We start from the raw sequence: 23290 nt of genomic DNA, 5'->3' as shown, positions 1-23290 counted from the left end.
TGGCCCGTTCCAGTCAGTGGTGAGAGTACTGTATGGTGGGGAGGCCCTAGCTCTAGCTTTGACATTTGCACTAAAAAACCCTTGCTCTTCTCATTTGCTTTTGGCTAAGAAGCCAAGAGAGGACTTGCTAGCACAATTTGATCCATACCCCTGAATAAAAACTAACCAGAAGTAAAGTTATTCTTTGATTAAATGATAATGATTACAGCCAGTATATAAATGGGGTTATTTTTGAAAATTGCACTGTAATCCCAAGAATATAACTGTTGGATAATTGATATGAAATGTCTTAGAATAGTTTCCAGGTAAAGGATGATGTACTGCAACAAGTCTTGAGGCAGAGAGCCAAAGCAGCACAAGTTTATTAACTTCTTGTAATAATTAATCATGCTCTGCAAGTCTTAAAAAAGTAATTATCTGGCTCATGCAACAACTTTGAGATGCACTGAGCAACAAGAAGAGGATTATCAGGCTCAGTTTTATTTTTGACCTCCAAAGAATCTAATTCCCCAGGCATGGACAGAACTCTTCTGAGCTAACATAAATAACCTGACTATTGTCTAAAACTAGTCTCCTGTTCGTAGATATTGGCTTTGTAGTTGTTACTGTTTATTTCAAGTACAAATAAACAACATCTTCAGTCAGTGAGGCAGTGATTTTCAAACATTACTGTAGGTCAGAATTTCCTGCCAACCTGGGTAAACATGCAGCTTCCTGAGCCTAGTTCCATTAAATCACCAAATATTGAAAAGAACTGCTGATGCCTGGATCTCACTCTAGACCAGTTTAGTCAGTCTCTGGGGATAAGGCCCATGTGTTGTTATTTTCTAAAAGTATCCACACGAGACTGTAAGGTGCAGGCCTAGGTCCTGAAGTCCTGCCCTATTGAGTGACTCAGTAGGTGAAGGTGGGACTCAGCTCCTCCAGGTATAGCTGTCATGTGATTCCCATGCCCAGGACCCTTGGACTTTATTCTCAAACACACTGGCCTAGGTTATATAAAAAATCTAGGTAATACCAAAGCTCTATGAATTAGTGACTCTCAAAATGAGCAAATCTCACTTCTCCTTTCACTTTTTTGTGCTATAGCAACACCTCTTAAGTAAAACTCAGTCTTTAAACAGGATGCCCAGATTCATAAACTGATTAAGATGCTTAAGGATAAAAAATGTGTTACATTAGGACAAAAGTAGATTTTTATCTACATGTGTTATCAGAATTTTATAAATAATTGCATTGCTGAGACGAAAGTAACTCAAAATTACTGTCTCACAAGATATTGGTTTCAGAAATAAACTTTAATTCAGAAAATATTATTTATACTAATTCATAATAAATACTTAAATGTCCACTTAAAAAGCCAACGAGGTAAGTACAAGAATAGTCATGGCAGCATTATTTTTAATACAAAAATTTTAAATCAACTTAAATGTCTGTTCAAAGGGGGACTAATTAAATAAATATTATATACACTTAACTAGGATGCAGCCATTGAAAAGAATAATACTCCTCTGTATATAGTAACAAATAATATCTCAAAGATATAACTGAAAATAGAAGCAAATGATAGATATGTATGTCATATAAAGTCATGTGTGTTTTTAAAATTAGGCCTGTATTAAATTTGTGGTATTTCTCTAGGAAGATATACAACAAACTGGTTGTAGAGATTTCCTTCAGAGAGAGAAACTGTGTGGCTGAGAAAATCAGACTCTCTGTCCCCATCACCATTCCTTTAGCCCTTTTGGATTTTTGTACTGTTTGAATTACTCGATCAAAAAAAATTTTTAAATAAAAGGTTAAGTGTGAACTGTAAGCCTTTTAATTGAATCTTTGTATGATCAAACCCTGGTATACAGTAGACATTCAATAAGTGTTGTTTATCAAATAAACCTGTTACATTATTCCTCCTATTACTCAAATCTCTCCTTTCCTTGGTGTGTAGGTGGGAGGGGGTGGATAGCTAAAGTTTCTCATAATACATTATACCTCAGCTCTAATTGAGCGCTAAGTATGTGCTAGGCATTGTCAATCTCTTGTCATGTTGTAATCCTACAACATTACAGTGAAGTATATATTACCAGCTCTCTTTCACACATGAGAAAACTGAGGCTGAGAGAGTTCTCTGCAAACTCAAGCAAGTTGTGTTAAAGACACACAGAGAGACATACACCTACACAGACACACAAAGTTAAGGAAACACCTTTCAAGTAGATATAAAATTTTGTGAAAATTATGACAGTAATATGCTCTTTGTCCTTCCCAAGGAGCTTAGCAGGGAAAACATTTATGTATAACATACCAAAATACAAAGCAAGAGAGAGCCCTATGGTGGGAGAATTGAAGGAGGGAAGTCCCAGGGAGGAAGGCTTCACAGATGAGGTCCTGGTTAATTATGACTTTGAAGGGACTGGTCAGGAGAAAAGTCACGCGGTTCATGTTTCCACACTATACTAAGTGCTTTGTATACATGATCACCTTTTATTCTTTTAATTCTAACACTTCTAAGTATTCTTGTCCCAATTTTAGATAAATAAATCAGAACTTAAAGAAGACACTTTCCCCAGATGTATTAATTCACATTTAAGATCTCTTTACTCCCTGCTGGCCATCTCTGTTAGGGATTGCCAACACACATTGCCTCATGTAGTGGTGTATAAATTGTATGTTCCTGCACCATGAGTGTGTTTGTATGTCTGTTCTCATGAATACACATTCCTTATCTCTAATACAAGTGTACACTACTTGTGACATGAGCTTCTGTATTTCTTTAATATTCCCCCATTATACACTTACATAGGAGACACTGAAATATTTATGGTAATGTATTAATGCTAAACTAAGTCTGTATAATCCAGCTGTTTTTGTTTTGTGTAAAGGTTTTATGACAACAGATGAAAGAAAATTATTTGACCACCTCAAATCTCCTCATCTGAAATACTGGGTTCCATTCATCTGGTTTGGAAATCTGGCAGCTAAAGCCCGGAAGGAAGGTAGAATCAGAGACAGTGTTGATCTGCAATCATTGATGACTGTAAGTACATTGTAAACTTCCAAAAAACAAAAATGCTAATCAGAGACCAAGAGTGACCTGGATGTGACTGCTGTACCAGGATGAATTTGGTTCATTTAATTCAGAGCCCTCAACATGCAGGACAAGGACAGCACACAGGTTCTAACTCAGAGGGATTGGCAGCGGTTGCTTGGAAACTATTAGACAGAATTAGGCTTGTACTATGCTCTGTAAGAAAGTGTCCCTTGATTGACTGGCCATGTCTGCCAAGGGCTCTGCAAGACCTGGTGCATCCTTGGCTCCAGGACCTCCCCAGTCACGTCCCCAAATTGAAATATTTCAAGGTTAAGCCAGCTTTTCAGATGCTCCAGGAAACAGGATTGTGTTTTCATTCAACAAAATAACCCTAAATTCACCTAAGAAACAAATTAATATAAGGGCTAGATAGGTTTATACCATGGTAGTCTCCTGCCTGAATTAGGCTAAGAGAAGTAAATGATTTTAAAATAGTTCCCAAATAAATGTGAACTTTTCTTCCCAGTCTCAGATAATAATTTATGTGCAACAGTGGGGGAAAGAATCAACAGATCCCAGTACTTCCTGCTCTGAAAAGGGGGTGGGGTTGAGGGTTAGAATGGATTTATTTCTTTTTTCTAAGATCTATATTAAGTATGTTTTCAAAGGAGAAAAACAACAAAAGTACCTGCTCTCTACACAATTTACCAAAATAGCTAGAAATGACTTATTGAAGATATTAACCATTGCTTTCCCATCACTACTTTGGACCAATGTCATGTTGGAAATTATAAATTCTGAAGAGCTGGAGATACTTCAGTAAAGTCCTGATTTATCTTAATATTAAAATATATATTCAAATGTACTTCTTTTCTTACACTGTTGAATGCTGTTCATTGCTTGTTATTTTCAGAATTTTCCTTTGGGGTCAGCCTTCAGAACCAATTTATTAGCCTTCCAAAGTCGGTCCCATCATTTTACAGACATAGTCATAAAAGACATGGCCACATTCCTAATCCTAATAAATATTTATTACCACACCTGTGACTTTAGTAAATCATGTTTTATCTGTTTTTGGCTTAGGAAATGAACCGATACCGCTCTTGGTGCAGCCTCTTATTCGGTTATGACTGGGTTGGGATCCCGCTGGTTTACACCCAGGTATCAGGCACTGCGCACGCGACTTTCGTTTCTGCATGCCCGCCATGGCACTCACTGTGGCAGCCAGGACCATGCTTTCACTTGGATTTCTCTCTGTTCCAGGTCGTCACTCTGGCCGTTTACACTTTCTTCTTTGCATGCCTCATTGGACGCCAGTTTTTGGATCCCACCGTAGGCTACGCGGGGCATGACTTGGATCTTTACATTCCAATCTTCACTCTTCTACAGTTCTTCTTCTATGCAGGATGGCTCAAGGTAACCCTAAGTCCCAGTGTCATGAGACCCCCTCTATAATTTCCGTCATGTTCCAAACTCCAGGCGCAGATCCTTCACTGAGTCTAGCAAATCATTCCTGAGTGAGTCATAGGTAGATTTAATATTTAATAGCTCAGAAATGTCATTACTTTTCAACCAGGGATTAAAGTGTCAGGGATGTAGGTGAGGACTGCATTGCAGCAGCTGAAGTGACTCATTTATGCAAAGAGATAAGAAGACTCTTTTATGGCTATTGATTTTTTTAAAGTCTTTGGGTGCTCCCATTAGGATTACAATAATGTAAGTAAAACAATAACTGTACCTGCATTGATATTTTATACCACAATAAGCAAGTAGGTGGTAAAAGAGTAAATAAGAAGTCTTGTATATTAGACTTAAGCGTTAAAATTGTATTATTATCTTGATTCTTCTCAACTCTAGTTGGCTGCAGTTCCCTGAAATCCCATTAGCTGTTCCACAACATTAAATGCATCCCATTTTAAAAACCAAAACTGAGACTCAGAAAAGAATTCATCGTACCCTGGCCAGTGTAGCTCAGTTGGTTGGGCGTCATCCCACAAGGCGAAGGATCGCTGGTTCGGTTCCTGCTCAGGGTACCTGCCTGGGTTGCGGGTTCAGTCCCCAATGTTTCTCTCCCTCTCTTTCTCCCTTCCTTCCTCTCTCTCTAAAAATAAATAAATAAAATCTTTATTTTTAAGAAAATAATTTATCGAAATCAAAACCAGAAACACCAGAACTAATGACAACATCTGGTTTGCCAGTAAATTAAAAACAAGTTAGGCCCTGGCTGGGGTGGCTCAGTGGATTGAGTGCCAGCACTCAAGGGTCAAGGTTCGATTCCCAGTCAGGGCACATGCCTGGGAGGCAGGCCAGGTCCCCAGTTGGGGGTGTATGAGAGGCAACCACACATTGATGTTTCTCTCCATTTCTTTCTCTTTCCCCTTCCCTCCTTAAAAATAAATAATAATTTTTTTAAGTTAGAAGAGTGAGGATAACTTGTCCTATCCTTACTGTAAAATTTATTTGTTCTTACCACCACCTCCTCTCACCTCTCACTCAGATGAATGTATAAATATCAGAGGTCCGATTCTTCCATATCTTTTGGGAACTTTCAAGAGACATACAGTATGTTATGAAAAAATATTGGAGACTTTGGCTAAATTAGGCTAACTGAAACCTAGTGACAGTTTGAAGATGACGTTAATAACATAGAATTTCCAAACGTTTGACCTGCCAAGCAGCCGCGTGTTGGAGCACACCTTCAGGGTCTTCCATGTGGCAGTGGCGTTTTCCCTGCAGATCCTTTACTTTCATTGGTTCAATTTTAACCAGAAAAAATAAAATAAATTATGTTGGCATTTCAAATTATACTTCAAAGAGTAAAGGCATATTTTTTATAAATGGCAAAAAACATTTTTAACCAGATGGCAATAACACTGGAGAACATAATTTTCGTTGAGTTAGATCTGACACTTGTTTTTAACTAACTTTTGGCATCTGAATCCAAAAATGACCAGTTTTTCTCTATCGTATCAACTTTTTAAGGTGTAGGACACCCTCCCTTTGTCCCAAAATTTATACAAAGTGTACATACAAAGGAAAATAAGGAAAAAATTACCTGAATATACTGTACTGTTTATTTAGAGTTATTTTATTCATATAAAGGTTATATATTGTTACTTACAGTAAAGTTCTGCTACAAAACATACATATTAAAGTATTTTATCTTTTCAAAAGACAGGCTAGGAAATGCCAAAATGACATACTTGAAACAAACAGTCTCCTTCAGTTGGCAAAGCTTTCACAAATGGCTTCATGAGACCCAGTTTTATGTGCAGAGGTGGGAATATAATGTTCTTTCTGTCAACAAGTGGCTCATGTAGAATGTTTGGATCACCAGGTTTGAGGTTAGATCTTGGAGGCCAATTCAACTCCACCCAATGCTTCTCACGAGCTCTGCTGTACCACATACACAGAAAACAGGGATACTTGGTGTATCCTCATTGCTGACCAAAAAGGAAGCAGACCATTTTGAGGTCAACACAGATGATCCAGTTGTGCTTGTGATATTGCGACAGATCAGTGACTCTCTTTATGTCTTCATACTCTTCATGAAAACAAACTGAATGGCCATTTGGGACTGCACCAAATAAATTGCCATTGTGGATGAGGACACACTTCAAGCTCCGCTTTGAGCTATCAATGAACAGTCGCCATTCAGTTGCATTATAGACTGGAATTCCCAATTCCTCCATTAAACCATGTATGTTATGGTAATACACAAAGCCACCATGACTTTGAAAGTACTACAGAAATGAACTTTCTCTTGATCAAAAGTAGGATGCCTTTGCTCCTTTTTCAAGCAAGTTTTTCTCCTGCAGTCTTGATGCTAGGCGTTCTGAAGCTTTTTTGGATAGTCCCAAATCTCGTGCCAAATCATTCAACTTATGCTGATCAAATCCCTTATGAAATGAGTCATCTCATCTCAAAATCTTCATCATTGCTGTCACTTAGTTCTTCATCATACTCCTGTTTTTTGAAAGAGGGTAGTTCAATTAAAACTGGCCCTGGGATTTCAGCTGAATGAGGCACTGGGTGTATAGCTGATGGTAGACTAGGATACTCTATTTTACATTTATTTTTCTTGTTATATCCTGATGTTTTCACTGTACAAAAGGAACGGTCACTTGAATGATCTTTGGGCTCTTGCCAAACCATAGGTATACCAAATGGCAATTTATCATGTGTTCCCTTCATCCACATCCATAAACTCTCAATACACTGCTTGCACACCTTGTGAGGGGCCCAAGACTTATCTTGATCAGCAAGTTTTAGTTTAAAATATGCAAAATAGGCTTGCCTGACAAATGCACTGATGTTTGTGCTTTGACTGGGAATGGTGAAACAGCCACAGATAGAACAAAATGAATCAGGGTTGTTAGGCACTTACAACGAGAAATAGCAGAGGCAGACATGATCTGAAGGAAAAGAAATAAGTATGTATGTAAATAAAAAAAAATTCTGCTAACTCCTTGTATACAGACAAGAACTCGGACTGCACTTCAGAATACAATTCACTATATAGAGTGGCACACAACCTCTCACCACACTGTCTCACGTGTAACTGAATAGCCTGGACAAGTATGAGCCTGTCACTGGTCTCCAAGGACGTCCCCCACACCTCCCCACTTGAGGCAGGTTTGCTCTCAACCAGTAGGAGAGTACTAGTGCTTCCCTCGATCCAGGCTTGATCCAGCCTAGAGTGGTCGCATTAAGATAAGCTATAGAGGAAAACTTGACAACTAACTGCAATTTTGAAATCAGCATGCCTGTTTAAGTCTAAAACAGCTGAAAAATCGAACTCAACAGGAACTATGTTAAAAATTGTTCCCCTGTGTGATTCTTAATTATTTTTACTCAGTTAGGACAGAAAAAGAACAAGAGAAACTATCACTCTTATTTCCCCTTAGAGAAAAAAGTAGACTCTACTTTTATAAACAGAAAAATCACCAAAATTGGTCCAAATGCTTAATCATTCTGGTCTTCTATTGTTCTTGCCCCTGAGTTGAGCTGAGCTTTTCACTCTTTACTTTGTGTCCATCTGAAGTGTTCAGGCACCCTATAGGGAACGGTTAGTGCCTGCCTTCTGATGTGTTCCCTAACATAATGTTCTATTATAAAACATTTTTAAAGGAAAAACATGAGAAGACAATCTTAGCTCTGTTAAGAGACAGGCAACTATAAGAGAAGTGAGTTTTTTCACCACAGACTGTATTGCAATTTCTGAACAGCTGTTTTATCTTGACCACTCTAAGATTTATAACTCTTTTCAAGGTATAGAAAATCCATCTAACTTTATGAACAGTGTATTGTTTAGTTATTTGCTGGAAATGGGGCCTCCAAGAAAGTAAAAAATATTTTTGTGAGATAGCTAATTCAGAGACGTAGATATCATTTTGGTAGTTTATTGTGGACTCTGCTTTTATATGCAGGACTGATCCCATAAAAGTGAAATTATGGATATAACAACAATATTTTCAAGACCCACCCAGTGGCACATTTAATTTAAGAAAAACCCCAAGCAAGAAAGGGTAGCTAGCCTCTTGGAACTTGCAGTAAAGGACTTGGACACGGATGTGTTGTGAAACTGACTAATTCAGGCCCTGTCTAGAGCTGCCCCTCATAATATGAGAGACAGTGGTTCTCAACCCTGGCCAGTCGTGAAAATTTCCTGGGTCTTTTACCCAGTACCTATGCCTGGGTTCAGCCTCACATCCATTAAACCCCAATTCCTGGGGGAGGGACCCAGACATTACTTATTTTAAAAGCTCCACGGGTGATTTTGATGTTCAGCCAAGGTTGAGAACCACTGCTCTAAGTGGTTAGACTTAAATCCTAAAAAACAAGTAGGCATGTTTTCTACCAAATAGTTTCAGAATCTAGAAACTACTAATCAATGGTGCCTTTACTTTCTATACTTGTAAGTTTTTCCATTCTAGGCCGAATGAAAAATTACACACACACACAGAAATAGTATAAATCAAAAGGAATTGCTCAAAAATGAGAATAACAGGTCATTTGGCTTATAAATCTCTCATCAAGAAATCTAGTCAGACTTCTGGCCAAGATGGAGACTTAGACAGACATGCTGTGTCTCTCTCCACAACTAAGAAGGAATACAACTACCTCAAAACTAGAGACAACCAGAAGTTCCAGAAAATCAAGCTGCATGGAAGTACAACAAACACAGATATAAAGAAGAAAAACTCATCCATACAGGTAGGAGGGGCGGAGAAGATGTGGTGCAGCAGCAGTAGCAGTGGTGGAAGTGGCAGGCCAGGAGAAAACACAGTAATATGTTTTAAAAAGTAGGGAGGGACATGTTCCCAGCACCAGACCAGACTGCACAGCTCATGGTTCCAGCATCAGGCACAATAAAGCCTCATTGCTTCTGACTGTGAAAACCAGTGGGGGTCGGGGTGGAGGAAGAAACTGCTGGCCTCTCAGGAGAGTTTGCTTGTTTAAAGGGCCCCCATGGTTCTAGAATGTCCACAGACCAACCCACTCTGGGAAGAACAGCCAGGGCAACAGCTAGAGAGCCGTCAGTCCCATATGGAAGTGGAAGAAGTGGCTGAAAAGGGGTGAGTGCTAAGCAACGGCATTATTTCCTCTCAGACCCCTCCCCCACATACAGTAACACAACATGGTGAAACGAGTCACCCCATACAGATGAATACCTAAGGCACCACCCTTTACAACATAACAGGTGCTACACCTCTACCTAAGACACAGAGACAAACAAACACAGGCGCCTGTCAAGATGAGAAAACAGAGAAGTATGGCCCAAAAGAGGGAACCAATCAAGGTTCCAGTGGGAGAACTAAGTGACAGGGAGATAGCCAAACTAACAGATGAGGAGATAGCCACCCTAACCAATGCAGAGTTCAAAACACTTGTGATAAAGGTGCTCACAGGCTTGACAGATATGCTTAAGTACAGCAAATACATAAGGGAAGAAGTGAAGACTATGCTAAATGAAATGAAGGAAAATCCACACAAAACCAATGGTGAAGGAAAGGAAACCGAGGTTCAGATCAATGATTTGGAATATAAGGAAGAAATGAAGTCAACCAGTACAGAATGAGGAAGAAAGAATTGAAAAAAATGTAGAGAGGCTTAGGAGCCTCTGGGACAACTTTAAACATGCCAACATCAGAATCATAGGGGTGCCAGAAGGAGAAGAGGAAGAGTAAGAATTTGAAAGCTTAAGTGAAAAAGTAACAAAGGAAAACTTCCCAAATTTGGTGAAGGAAATAGATATATAAGTCCAGGAAGCATGGACAGTCCCAAACAAGCTAGATCCAAAGAGGACCACACCAAGACACAACATAATTAAAATGCCAAAGGTTCAAGATAAAGAGAGAATCTTAAAAGCAGCAAGAGAAAAACAGAGTTACCTACAAAGGGGTGCCTATAAAACTGTCAGCCGATTTCTGAAAAGAAACTTTGCAGGCAAGAAGGGACTGGCAAGAAGTATTCAAAGTGATGAAAAGCAGGGACCTACAACCAAGATTACTCTATCCAGCAAAGCTAACATTTAGAATGAAAGGGCAGAGAAAGTGCTTCCCAGACAAGGTAAAGTTAAAGGAGTTCATCGTCACCAAGCCATTATTATATGAAATGTCAAAGGGAGTTATTCGAGAAAAAGAAGATCAAAATTATGAACACTAAAATGGCAACAAACTCACAGCTATCAACAACTGATTCTAAAAAATAAAAACAAAATCCAACTAAGCAAATCAGAATAGGAGCAGAATCATAGATATGGAGATCATTTGGAGGGTTATCAGCTGGGAGGGGGAGAAATGGGGAAATGGTGCAGGGACTAAGGAGCATAAGCAGTTGGTACAAAATAGACAGGGGGAAGTTAAGAATAATATAGGAAAGGGTGAAACCAAAGAACTTATATGCATGACCCATGGACATGTACTAAGTGGGGTAAGTTTGCTGGAGGGAAGCGGGGTACTGGGTGGAAGGGAGAAAAGGGGGAAAAAATTGGGACTACTGTAACAACATAATCAATAAAATATACTTAAAAGAAAAAAGTCTATTCAATTCAGAGGCCTGGTAAGCACACATAATATTGACCAACTATTAGAAGGTATATGATAAGAAGCTACCTAAAGTTTTCCCAGTGGGAGAACTAACTACTAGATAACAGTAGATCTTTTAGGATAACACTAAGACAAATTCCAGTTTTATGACTTACTAGCACTCTTACTCATTCATTTAACAGTTACATATGTCCAATAATTATGAAATCTCCTTGTATTATTTTCTTTAATTGTGATTTAAACCTTCCTTTGCTGTTTCAACATTTCCCATGTTTGCATTTTGTCTTGTCACCTGGGCCTTTGTAAATTTCTTAAGAGCACAGACTGTGCACCCCTCAAGGTGCTTGGTGCAGGCCTCACACATTGTCAGTGCTCCTTCAATAGGCACTGGTTTGATTTGTATTTGAAAATCAATTATCTGACCCCTAAACAGTACATGGCTTCTCCTGCAAAGGGCCTGCATTGCCACCAGCTAGAGACAGATCCCTTGGAGAGCCTGCTCATGCAGGTGCATCATTCATGGTCTAAGAGTCGAGTCTCATTTGCTGAGAAATAACGTGTACTGTGTCTATAGAGTAACCTACTCCCCTCTAGGCATCATATTATGAAAGTAGCTAAAGAAAGCAGAGAGGGAAACAGGAAACATCTTCAGCCTTCATCCCTAGTCTTCACAAGCATCATGACTGACTTATTCTGTGTTCTCCGCTGCAGGTAGCTGAGCAGCTTATCAACCCTTTTGGAGAAGATGATGATGATTTTGAAACTAACTGGTGCATTGACAGAAATTTGCAGGTGAGATGAACATTTTTCCCTTTACAAACATTAATAATAAGTTATTTGTGATGTTTTAAATCTAAACAGACTCTGAAAACGGAGCCCTGAGCTTCAGAGCTCTAACCACAAATGAAGAAGGTTTGGCCCTTCAGTATGTTGTCTAAGGTCCCTTTGGAGCCTCACAGGTCCTAGGTCTCAGTGACCTGTGAACTTTAGCCCCTTTAAAGTAGAATTTCAAGCCAGTTTTTTTTTTGTAAGTTTTGTTATTAGTGTTATACAGAACAATATTTTAATTCAGTCTTTAATCTGTTTTCTGTTGCCACCCAAAGAGGTTAATAGTGACATAAAATGGCAGCCAGATCTGATCTGATGTAAGTTCCCAAACTCCTCTCATATAGGTCCCTGCAGTCAGATGTCCATCAGCTGGACCCTGGGAGCAGGGGCCACACTGGCCTGTATCTCTAATCCACCTGAATTGCACCCAAAGGACTTCATGGCCTGTACCCCGAAGCATTTTTCCTGAGAGGTTTTCTGTGATGAACCAGCATAAGATAAATTTTCTTTAAGGCAAGACTCTCCTCAGATCATTCTCTACCGTGAGAACCACAGACATGAAAAGGTCTTCCTTCAGCTTGTCGATTTGTTTCAGGCCTTTACTCAGCTCTTAAACAGGTTCAAACATTTCACCATCGGTCACTGTTGGTTCGCAAACTGGCCCCTGTACATGGTGTGGGGAGGGGAGGGAGCGGGGAGGAGAGACTGAAAACAATGGCAGGTGGCAGGTTTAATAAGCAGGGGGGTCACTCAAACACAAGGCTAGTCTTGGGCGACCACAAGATAAGTAGATCTCCACACCTGTCGGACAGAAGCTCAGAAGTTTACACAGAGGGCTTCACTGGCTGGGTTCAGTCATGTGTAATCTATCGTCCTGATGATCTCAAGAACACAATGTTCTCTCAAGCCTGCATTTTTGAAAAGGGATCCCCCTGTGACCAGAACACACCCTCCAAGGACAAGACAGCAGGGTGAGGAGCCTCCAATCTTCCAGGTCCAACTCCTGGGTCAAATGGTGGCCACATCCTCTCCATCATCTCCCTCAATAATCACACTGCCTGCCTGCTACTGAGGAAGCATAATGCTTACACCACTCACTCTTTGTAAAAATTGGATTCCCAGAGGACATATCATTTACTCATGTATCAGTTTGTCAAAGTCAAGAGGAGAGACCACGATAGCCCCAAGCAGTATAGGGTGTTGATTTACTTTTCCAAACAAAACAAAAGCTCAAGGCACATAAGTATAAATGTGTATCAAGTATAAATGTGTTTATGGAATCAACAGAATGGGGTATTAAGAATCTTCAGCTTCCTGCAATGCCTGGGATTTGAGGTGACTCTCAGGATAGCCACTGAACAATATGGTAACTTTGAGCAAAGAAGAAAAAGGTTCTTTTCATGCCTCCAGGTAAGAAGCAGCTCCACTTTGAGGCATGAGGCTTGATGAACCAGTCTGGGCAGTTTCACAGCCCCACTTACCCTCCGCTGTCAAATGCTCTCATACAGTAAACAACATGTGCAACTCTCTGCGGGTGCCCTGGTTGCAGCAAATAAGAACTACAGACATTTGTGTATACACTCATCAGGCTGTGTTCCGTCCCACTACAAATCCCATCCAGCCTGTGGAATTTATTCTCTTTATGCAGTTCACATCTGAATCATTCTAACACTGTAACACTTATTTTTAGGTCTCTCTTTTAGCTGTGGATGAAATGCACATGAGCTTACCCAAGATGAAGAAGGACATTTACTGGGACGATTCTGCTGCTCGACCACCGTATACACTGGCAGCTGCTGACTACTGCATACCCTCATTTCTGGGGTCAACAGTCGAAATGGGGTAAGTGCATTTTTAAAAAATCATTAATATTTAGAAAATAAGTAAGTCTGCTCTTTTAATAATAATTAAATAATAATTTACTTGAAGTTACTTTCATTACAACTTTTGATTATTAATATCTTATAAATTTCAGATATAATTAATATGCTCAAGGGAGTTAGAGAGTAAAGAGATGTATTTTCTGGTATATGTTTGTGTGGGCACGCATGTGAGCATGTTTGTTTTCAGGTAATTTGCATTTTACATTGCTTTTATACCACAGCAAACTTTTCCAATAGTTGTATAACTGTTCTCCCTTTTTTCTTGCAAATTGAAAAGTAGTTTAATTATTTAATTATGTAGTTATTTATTATTTAATTAAGTGCATTTTTTCATTTATTGATTTTAGAAAGAGAAAGTGGGAGAGACAGAGAGAGAGAGAGAGATTGATTTATTGTTCCACTTATTTATGCATTCATTGGTTGATTCTTGTATGTACCCTGACCTGGGATCAAACCCAAAACCATGGCATATCAGGATGCTACTCTAACTAACTGAGCTACTTGGCCAGGGTTAAATTTATTTTTTAACACATATTGAGCATGTATGTACCATGAGCAGGCATGGTATTAGACTACTTGGAGTTAAGTGAATCTTAAGGAATGAGATGAGTTTTACCAAAAGTTTTCCCTAAGGTGTACAAATTAATCTCTGTTCCATGGTTTTAACATAACAATCTGTCCCTATGTACAGCAAGCTTTAAATAAATGAGCTGAGGCCTGAAGTAAATCATGCACAGTTCTTGAATAATTTTATTAAATCTGATAATGTATTTGATTTTAGAGGAATGTGTGAATATGGGGGAAGTTAAAGTATATTTGCGGAAGACAGATGTCACAGTTTCCAAGTAACTTAAAAAGAATATGGACAAATTTAGAAAAGTACGAAGAAACCTTCCCAAATTACAGAAAAATTTTAAACTTGTGGAATGTGTTTTATAACTTTTGGAAAAACTATGGCCTGTTGTTCCCTAAGGCCAAGCTCTAAGCAGATTTGTAAAGCAAGTTTGCATTCTGTAATTGCCATGTGTGACACTTCCTCTCTCTGCCCCTACAGTTTTCAGCCCTTCTCTTTACCTATTGTAAAAAATAAAAAAATAAAAATAAAACACACACACACACACACACACACACACACACACACACAACTGAGAACATCTTAAAGATTCTGTTGGCTTTACTCAATGATTCATGAATCAGGCAGCATTCAATTTAGCAGAGAGACAGGAGCTCCAAGGAGCTGTACAAAATGACTTACAAGCCAAAAGCAGCAGGAAGAACATAAGCAGGTTGGTTATTGCAAGGTTACTTTCTTTAGGGGTAGCAGGGGCCTATCAGGCAGATAACTAACTGGGGCTGTTTAGGAGATTTCTGATAGACTGGCTTAAGACTGCATTTCTAGGAGAGCCAAAACTATACTTCAGTCTCCGTGTGGTGATGTGGGGCCTAGCAAAGGGCCTTCATTTGGGGCTTGTTGTCTTGTTTTTAACACTACTATCAGGATATCTAGCTTCAATTTTATTTCTTTAAGGCTTTACTCTTAGCCTAACGTCTCCTAACCCTCATAAATAGTGATTTGTAGTGCTCATTCTCCAAAGGAGCCTTGAAGCTGAAAGTCCTTCAAGGCCCAAAGAAAAGGATGACAAGTAAAATTTTGGGAGCTGTGGTATATATTAAGACAATTTAGGAGCCAAGAACATCTTAGAGAAGGTCGCCTACTCCAGGCTAGACTTGCTTCTGCTTCCAGAAGGACTGCTGAGCCTGGGTTCTCCCATCCAGGGCCTCTACCAGCCAGGGAGCTCATACTCACCCCAGCAGATGGCACAGTCTCTATCAATAGTCATTTCCTGTTGCTTGCACTACTCAGCATTTTTTAATGCATTTTGCAGTGGCAATTTCATGGATACCTGGCAGCCTTTGCAAATTTTGGAAATTAACAGATTCTTTCTGTGAGTTTGGTTTTAGATTATTAAATATTCTTTAACCTTCCCCTCCACTCCCATCATTGATTAATGAGAAGTAATCTAACTTGTAACAGAAGAGACACCAGCATCCTTGATGGGGTCAGTTAACTAGAGTGATGACTGTTTAGTCTCTAAGTGCTACTTGTGCTCCAGACCTAGTGTCCACTTAGTTGTTCTTGCATGATGGTTAAAATGTTGTTTTTTGGGTTCAAGGTTTTTTTTTATCTTGATCTACATATTCATCCTAATCATCATAATTTTACAATCCTATTAAGTGTTCACATCCTTTAGCAAGTATTAAAATATGTGTTTCTCCTATATCTAAATATAGAAACATAGAATTAAGGCTTTACAAGACCTCAGAGAAAATATCTACCCCAAAAGATTGTTGGGAAAATTAAACAAGATTATAAACATAAAAACTCCAGATATAACGATAGAGCATTATCAACTAGTCCAGGCCTCTTAATTGTGGATATCAAACTTAAGTACAGAAAGATTAAACGAAGCTGGAAATTTGGGACAGAAAACAAATGCTTGAGAGAAAATCAGGAGATACAGTATTTAAGAAGGCAGCAAGAAATTATCAGTTGTCAGAGACAGCCTATTTACTAGCATGACAAGGACAGGCACCAGCAAGGCCAGAGCATATTGAGGGAGGTTTTCATGAGACATTTAAATGAGCTCCACTAGGGCCAAGTAACCAAAGAAACCCTAGGCAAATGCTCACTTGATCTCAATTTTCTGTGTGAATGAGGACCACTGAAGGGCAACCTCACAATCCAGGGAAGATCCCTGCAGGAATACAGGCATTTGGAAGGCACTGTACACAGGAATTCCCTCTTTAACTTGTGAGTGTCTCTGAGTTCTGCATTTCTCGCCACTGGCTCAGCTTTCAGGCAGCTGTCCCCTTTCGATGGTAAAATGGCATGATGGCAGCCAGCAGCTCCAGGTATACACCTTTCTTCTTAGCAAATCCGATGGAAAGAGCACATCTCTGTCCAACTCTTAAAACTAAAGTATTGGATTTGCAGTGATTGGCTGGGCTTGGCTAACATGCTCATTTCTGAACCAATCACTTTGGGCAGGGAGACTCAGCATTCTGATTAGCCAAGGCTGATTTCCCTGTCCATCTTTGGACCAAGGGGTGTGGTCAGCCCCAACCAACCACATGGAATAGATGATGTCTTAGGAAAAATCAGGGTGATATTACCAGGAAAGGGGTGAATGGTTTGCTGAGCTGGCAAAACAATAGATGTCCTCTAAAATCATAAAATATAATTCCCTTAGCATTGAATTGTTCACTCATCAAATACAAGGTCAATATCAGTGGATTCATCTGACTGAGGCTCAGGTGAAAGGGAAGATAAAAGTGAGGATTACTGTAACACAGGTGGTTTTGCTGACGGTGACTGAGCCACTGAGCTCTTAGCATCAAGGTGAAGACAAGGTGTCAACATAGTATGGATGCAAACATTTCACAAAAGTGTTTTTCTTATTCTATTTAAAGTGTATGTTTCCAGCACATATAATTCAGAAATCAAATTTCCCTTCTCTTCATATCAACATTTCAGATCTATAATTACAATTCCCATGACCCAGAAATTCTAAAATCAAGCTAATGCCCTTCAATAACTGAGCAAAAGTGCTATTCAAGGGCAACCTGAGAAATTACTCTACCTCATTTTCCTTTCACATTCAGCAGACTATTCATTTCCACATAAAAAGGAAACTCCTTGGAGGTAATTTTTTTGTTCTCTATATTCAGGAACATGTTCAAAATATTGCCCTATTTTCTATGCATGTATCAAATATACATTACTGAAATAAAATAAGTTATTTCCCTTTTGCATCTCAAGTACAAATTTAACATATTATGTTTTCCCTTATATCTTCACATATGGAATGTACTTATTCGTTAAAGTAAAATTTTTTTCAAGGCCTATGATATGGTAGGTTCCATGCCAGATGCTCAAGTTAGGCAAAAAATAAAACTATCTCTTAAACTCTTAACAAGGAGACAAGTTATAATGTGGTAAATGAGAAATGCTTAAGAGTCTTATGGGAGCACAGTGAAGATACATTTCTCCCAGCCTCATGAATCAGAGAAGCCTTCTTGGAGTTGAGGGGCCTAATATGCATCTATAAGAATTAATTAGCAGCTAATTAAGAAGTATGGAGACTTAGCAGAGGGCACCTTCCAGACCAATGTGAGCAAAGACAGAAAGGAATTATAATATTTTTAGAGTAGCATTCTTTAAAATTTCAACTTTATTTAAGTATTGTTGACATATAACCTGTAAGATATTTAAAGTATACCTTGTGATGGTTTAATATTCATATATATTGTGAAAGGATTCTGCCACCTAATTAATTATCACAGCTATCACCTCATCTAGTTACCTTTCTTTTAGGGGAGGGTGAGTATATTTAAGTTCTCTTTTAGCAAAGTTCAGTTATACCATACAGTGTTATCAATGATAGCCACCATGTTTTACATTAGATCCTCAGACTTTATTTATCTGATACCTGAAATTTTATATCCTTGTACCAATGTCTCCCATTGCCCCACCCTCACCCCAGGCCCTGGCAACCAATTTTCTGCTCTCTGTTTCTATTCGAGTAACAATTTGTTATGCAAAGGTGAAGAGCCAAGACACAAATCCAGAGAGGGAAGCAAGGGCTGATAATGGAGAATTTAATAGTCTGGGTAAAGAGCTTCAGCCTTTTTCCAAAGCTATGAAATGGCATAGTCACATTTGTGTTTTAGACAGGTTAGCCTAGCAGCCAGCTAAAATATGGATGGCTGGGGATAAGACTATAGCCAGAGGGACAGTTAGTAGCCTGTGAGTAGAGTTTAGACAGGAGAAGAGAAAGGCCTGAACTAGGTTGGCATTAGAAGGGATATAGACAGTGGAGATAGCATAAGGGGCAGGTTCAAGAAAGGAGGACAGAGAGAACAACTGTGTGACTGGTGATGGACAAAGGATGGCAGAGAGAAGAAAAATAGGAACTGCTCATAGGAAAAGATGATGAGCTCCCTTGTGCTTGTTTTGAATTTGAGACATCTCTGGGCAATTCACAGATGACCAGCAGGAAATGCATTTGACTGTAATCAGTACATGGGTTTTTATTAGAACCATAAGAGTGGGTGGGAGCACCCAGGAACAGCGTCAAGGACAAAAGATAGAACAATAATACTTAAAGGGTGATTGGAGGAAAAGAAGTCCTTGAAAGAGTCAGCATAGAAATGGTCAGTAAGGATGCAGGAGAAGAACCCAGAGAATCCCTTGTTGTAGAGGGCAAGGGTGCACAGCTTGAATGTAAAGCCTGACAAATGTCATAGAAGTTTGCATTTTAAGGTCATGAGAGACAAGTGAGAGTGTTGGGCAGAAGTTAAATGGCAGTAAGTTGAGGCATGATTAGGAGGTAAGAAGATCGAGGCTGCCAGTATAAACTAGTTTTTAAATATTATCTTATTGTGGAAAAGTTCAAACATATATAAAAGTAGAGAACAAATCATCATAAAATTTCAGGGACCCACCTTCAATGATTAAATTATGGTCAAGCTTGGTTTATCCATAATCCCAGCACCTTCACCCTCCCTGCCTCTGGATCATTGTGAAGCAAATATAGTCACAAGTCCATTTACTAAAAGGCAAAAATAAAACAAAAATTTAACCTCACAATAATTCCTTTATTTATTAAAAAATATGGACTACTTTTTGGAAGGGAGAAATCTGGATTGGGGGAAGAGGCAGACTAGACAGTATCCAATAAGAGACATGAAGTCAAGGGTAATAGCATATATATATTTTTTTAAGATTTTATTTATTTGCTTTTAGAGAGAGGGGAAGGGAGGGAGAAAGAGAGGGAAACATCAATGTGTGGTTGCTTCTTGCATGCCCCCAACTGGGGACCTGGCCCGCAACCCAGGCATATGCCTGACTGGGAATTGAACTGGCGACCCTTTAGTTCACAGGCTGGCATTCAATCCACTGAGCCACACCAGCCAGGGCTGTATTTTTTTAAATAACATTTAAGGATGGGAGTACATTATGCATTTTTAAAGGAAAAGGGGAAGCTGCCCTCCCCAACCCTGCCATCATTCCGTAGAATTTCTCTAATGATCTCTGCTAAATTTCACTTTATGCCCTGGTCTTGTCTGGACAGATCATGAAGATTCCTTACAGTATTTACTGTAGAACTGTCCACTGTGTGACTTAGCATACCTTTCATCAGGGAAAAATTTATCTCAGACATTAGTAGGAAAATAAAGAAAGCTTTGCCTCTTTCAGGCAACTACATCACTATTTATCTTACAGAATGTGAGTTTTATCATTGATGATGGTCTCCTTTTTGTTTGGCTGCTGAAAGCTGAAAATCAAATTTGTAGCCCACCTTTAGTAAGTCTGTGGGATTTGGGGACATGTATTTCTAGGTACTGTGTTGGTCTAATCTTGTCATTGTTCTTTAATTTATCTCTCTTGTAGTAGCCTAATTTTATATATTATTGTATTGTATGTATTTTTATAAGCCATCTCAAGTCCTTTATGAGATGATGCAATATGTAATAAAGAAATAAAATTATAAGTTTTTTTGTTCTCGAAAAGGAAGGAAAAAAGGACAGGCTGAGCAAAATGAGCCCACGGAAGGATAAGGAAGACATGGGAGCTGGGGGGTTGACAGAGCAAATTCCCAGAGAAAACATGGGGGAGTACGGGGGGCTGGGGCTGGTCACCCGGAGGGGCCTCAGCGCCTGAGCTGGAGGGAGGGACTTGAGGATGGAGAGCAAGGGGCGGTGGGAGCGGGAGCCTGCACAGCTAGTGAAGGGGGACTCAACGTTCTCACCACATCTGCTTATCATCACGTCTTAACCCAAAGGAAGCTTCAACAAGGGCCATCTTTCTCTCTCCAATCCAAGACCAAAAAACATTCTGTTTTGAAACTATATTTTATAATTTCTAACACTAAATTAGTGCTGAATTTTTATCTCCCAGTCTTTGTATGGCATGAATTAAAAATCAACTTCAGAATGCCCCCTTTGAATGAAAAGAGGACAGTTGAAAATCTGAACTGAGCACCCAAAATAGAAACTTTTATTTACAAAAATATTTATTTTCATATATATGCCTGTCTTGAGCATTTAACAAATAGTATTGATTATCGCATGGCTGGTCGTCGGCAGCCGTCCGTCTCGAGAGACGATGGTGTAGCTTCTTAAGAGTCTATCTGCACCGCCGAGAATGGCTGTGCAGTCCGACTCGGGAGTGACACGGTATCTGTCTCCTCCCGTGTTGAATCGACATCTTGTGATGACGCTGGAGTGTGATGGCTGGTACTGTCCATGTAATAAACTGTCCTATGAATTGACTGAGCAATGAAAAAAACCTTTCCTACTTGAACTCTTTCCTCATTACACAGCTGAGATGATTTTATTTGAATCTGATTAGTATGTTCTTTTGTCATAATGTGAAACACTTCCTGATCTGCTGTTTTAATTAAGGCATCTTTTCATTAGTTTAACCATGGAGACACTATTAACCAAGGTTTAAAAAACCTCCTGAAAAAAATCAGAAGAAGTGTCCATAAGATGCTCAATAAGAAAACATACCCAAGCTCTGGAATGAAAATGGGTCTTCTCGGGGCAAAAGTAAACACTATGCTTGATAAACCTCACTTCACTGAAACAGACTTAGAATGCTTCAGCTGGAGGCAGCATTGCTGAAAATAAATTTCTGTTTAAAACAAACAAAAAGTGAGGTCCAGACCTAGCCAACCACCAAGAGCTAGCTTGAAGTAGAGTGCTTATCTTCACATTATACCATCACGAGTCACTCCAAAATTTTTATAATTTTTTAAATATTTGGAATTATCCATTAACACAACTTGTAAAGTCTCTGAGGAATGGAATACATGGAAATTAAAGACCTGAAGTCTCTCAACTCCCTTTAATTTTGTCTTGAAAATCAAAATGGCCAACAGCAAAGAAGCAATAATCCCTTAAAGGCATTGGAAAACCCTGATAAAAATATCCATTCATAGCAACTAAAGGATTCAGAATCCTGGAGAATTATGAAATGGATTATGCAAGTGTGTCATGAGGGTATGAGGGCAGGCACTCTAAGTGCCCTAATCCAAAAGCACATGCTCCACCTGGAAGCCTCAAACTGCTGACTGCCATCCTGTTTAAAGAACATTGTTTCATTGGGCTTTCTGCCATGGTGCAAACATGTCAGAATTTCCTCACACTTACAGTGCTTGTAAGGAATGTGTCCATGAAGTCAATTAAGGACCCACTTAGTAAAGAGGAGAAATACTCAGTTTTTGTAAGTTTCTCCTATTTAAGAGTTGAGGAATTTATTTAAGATTTATGTAAAACCATAACTATTTACCCAGAAACAATGACTTTTACTTATCTATCCCCATTCCAAAAGTTCTAAAAATATATGACAATACCACTACATTTTTGAAGTTACACAAATACGTATTTAATGTATACAAAGCATTTAGAATGATATAGTAGATCAGATGTAATTCTTAGTGATATTAGTTCAATTATACCAAAATATGTATTTTTGCAAGGAAAGATTTTATTGAAGCATGGTTAAATATATTTCTAGGTGGATGTTTTATTCAGTAATTCTTTCTTAACCAACTACAAAGAAAGATATAACATTGCATGCATATGCCGTAAACAACCAAAAATATCTTGAATTCTGAATCACCGACTTGAACAAAAATGTATTCTTGGAACATTGATTTTCACTTAATGTGCCAGAAAGGAAGGAGACATGGAACCTCCCAAGATGAATGTGCATTAAGTTAATAATTTTAGAACCTACTCAGGGGTTCTCTCATATGCTAAAGTGGGGCGACCATCAGAGATATAGCCATCTAAAAGGTATGAGAGGTATAGATGGCTTAATTTTTCTTTTCTAACAGAACTATAGAACACAGAAGTACTGAAAGGTGGTGGACAGTATGTGAACCCCTACTTTGGGTCAAAATTTCTCTTTGCATTGACCAGTAGAGACTAGGTAAGCCTATATCCAGAGTGGTAACATGAGGCTAGTTATGCCTATTCTTGAACCAGATTTGCCGTGATGCTTGGTCCAAACCAGCAGAGCTGTAACGGAGAGACAGAGGTAGGGTTTCCAGCTCTGTGTGCAGCTTTCTGAGCTAAGCACCCCTCTTATGATGCTCCACTAGCTTGAAAGCATCCCCAGTAAAGGAGCAGAGAGGAGGGCTGGGAGGATACAGCCTTGTGTCCCCTGGATTTTCCTCACAATGCTCTGCCCCCCACCTCCCAGCTCAGCCTGAGGGTTACCTTGCTCAGTTTATAAACCCTTGACTACAGCTTTGATGGTGATTCTGCAGTGCAGAAAGTTAAAAATAACAACATTTGACTCTAATGGGTTTGAAGAGTACGTTTTGCTTTGCCTATGAATAAATGGTCCTCCACACATTCTACCTTTTTGTCCTGACAGATTTTCAGGCCAATTACCAGGCTCTCTCCAAGCCTGACTTTGTGTATAC

At 39.1% G+C, this 23290-nt stretch overlaps 1 protein-coding gene across 2 annotated transcripts in view; it reads left to right on the top strand.

Moving 5' to 3' along the window:
- BEST3 (bestrophin 3) overlaps positions 1-23290 on the top strand; it is a 49250-nt gene that overhangs the window by 13504 nt on the left and 12456 nt on the right. For both annotated transcript variants that reach the window (XM_090273600.1, XM_090273602.1), the window contains 5 exons: positions 2880-3034; positions 4112-4189; positions 4292-4444; positions 11791-11871; positions 13598-13749. In XM_090273600.1, coding sequence (XP_090129726.1) covers positions 2880-3034; positions 4112-4189; positions 4292-4444; positions 11791-11871; positions 13598-13749 — 619 coding nt within the window. The remainder of the gene's footprint in view (positions 1-2879; positions 3035-4111; positions 4190-4291; positions 4445-11790; positions 11872-13597; positions 13750-23290) is intronic.

The sequence above is a fragment of the Furipterus horrens genome, unplaced genomic scaffold (assembly GCF_987537825.1).
Source record: "Furipterus horrens unplaced genomic scaffold, mFurHor1.1.pri manual_scaffold_4, whole genome shotgun sequence".
Taxonomy (NCBI): Eukaryota; Metazoa; Chordata; class Mammalia; order Chiroptera; family Furipteridae; genus Furipterus; species Furipterus horrens.
This window is presented reverse-complemented; position numbering and strand designations above follow the sequence as displayed.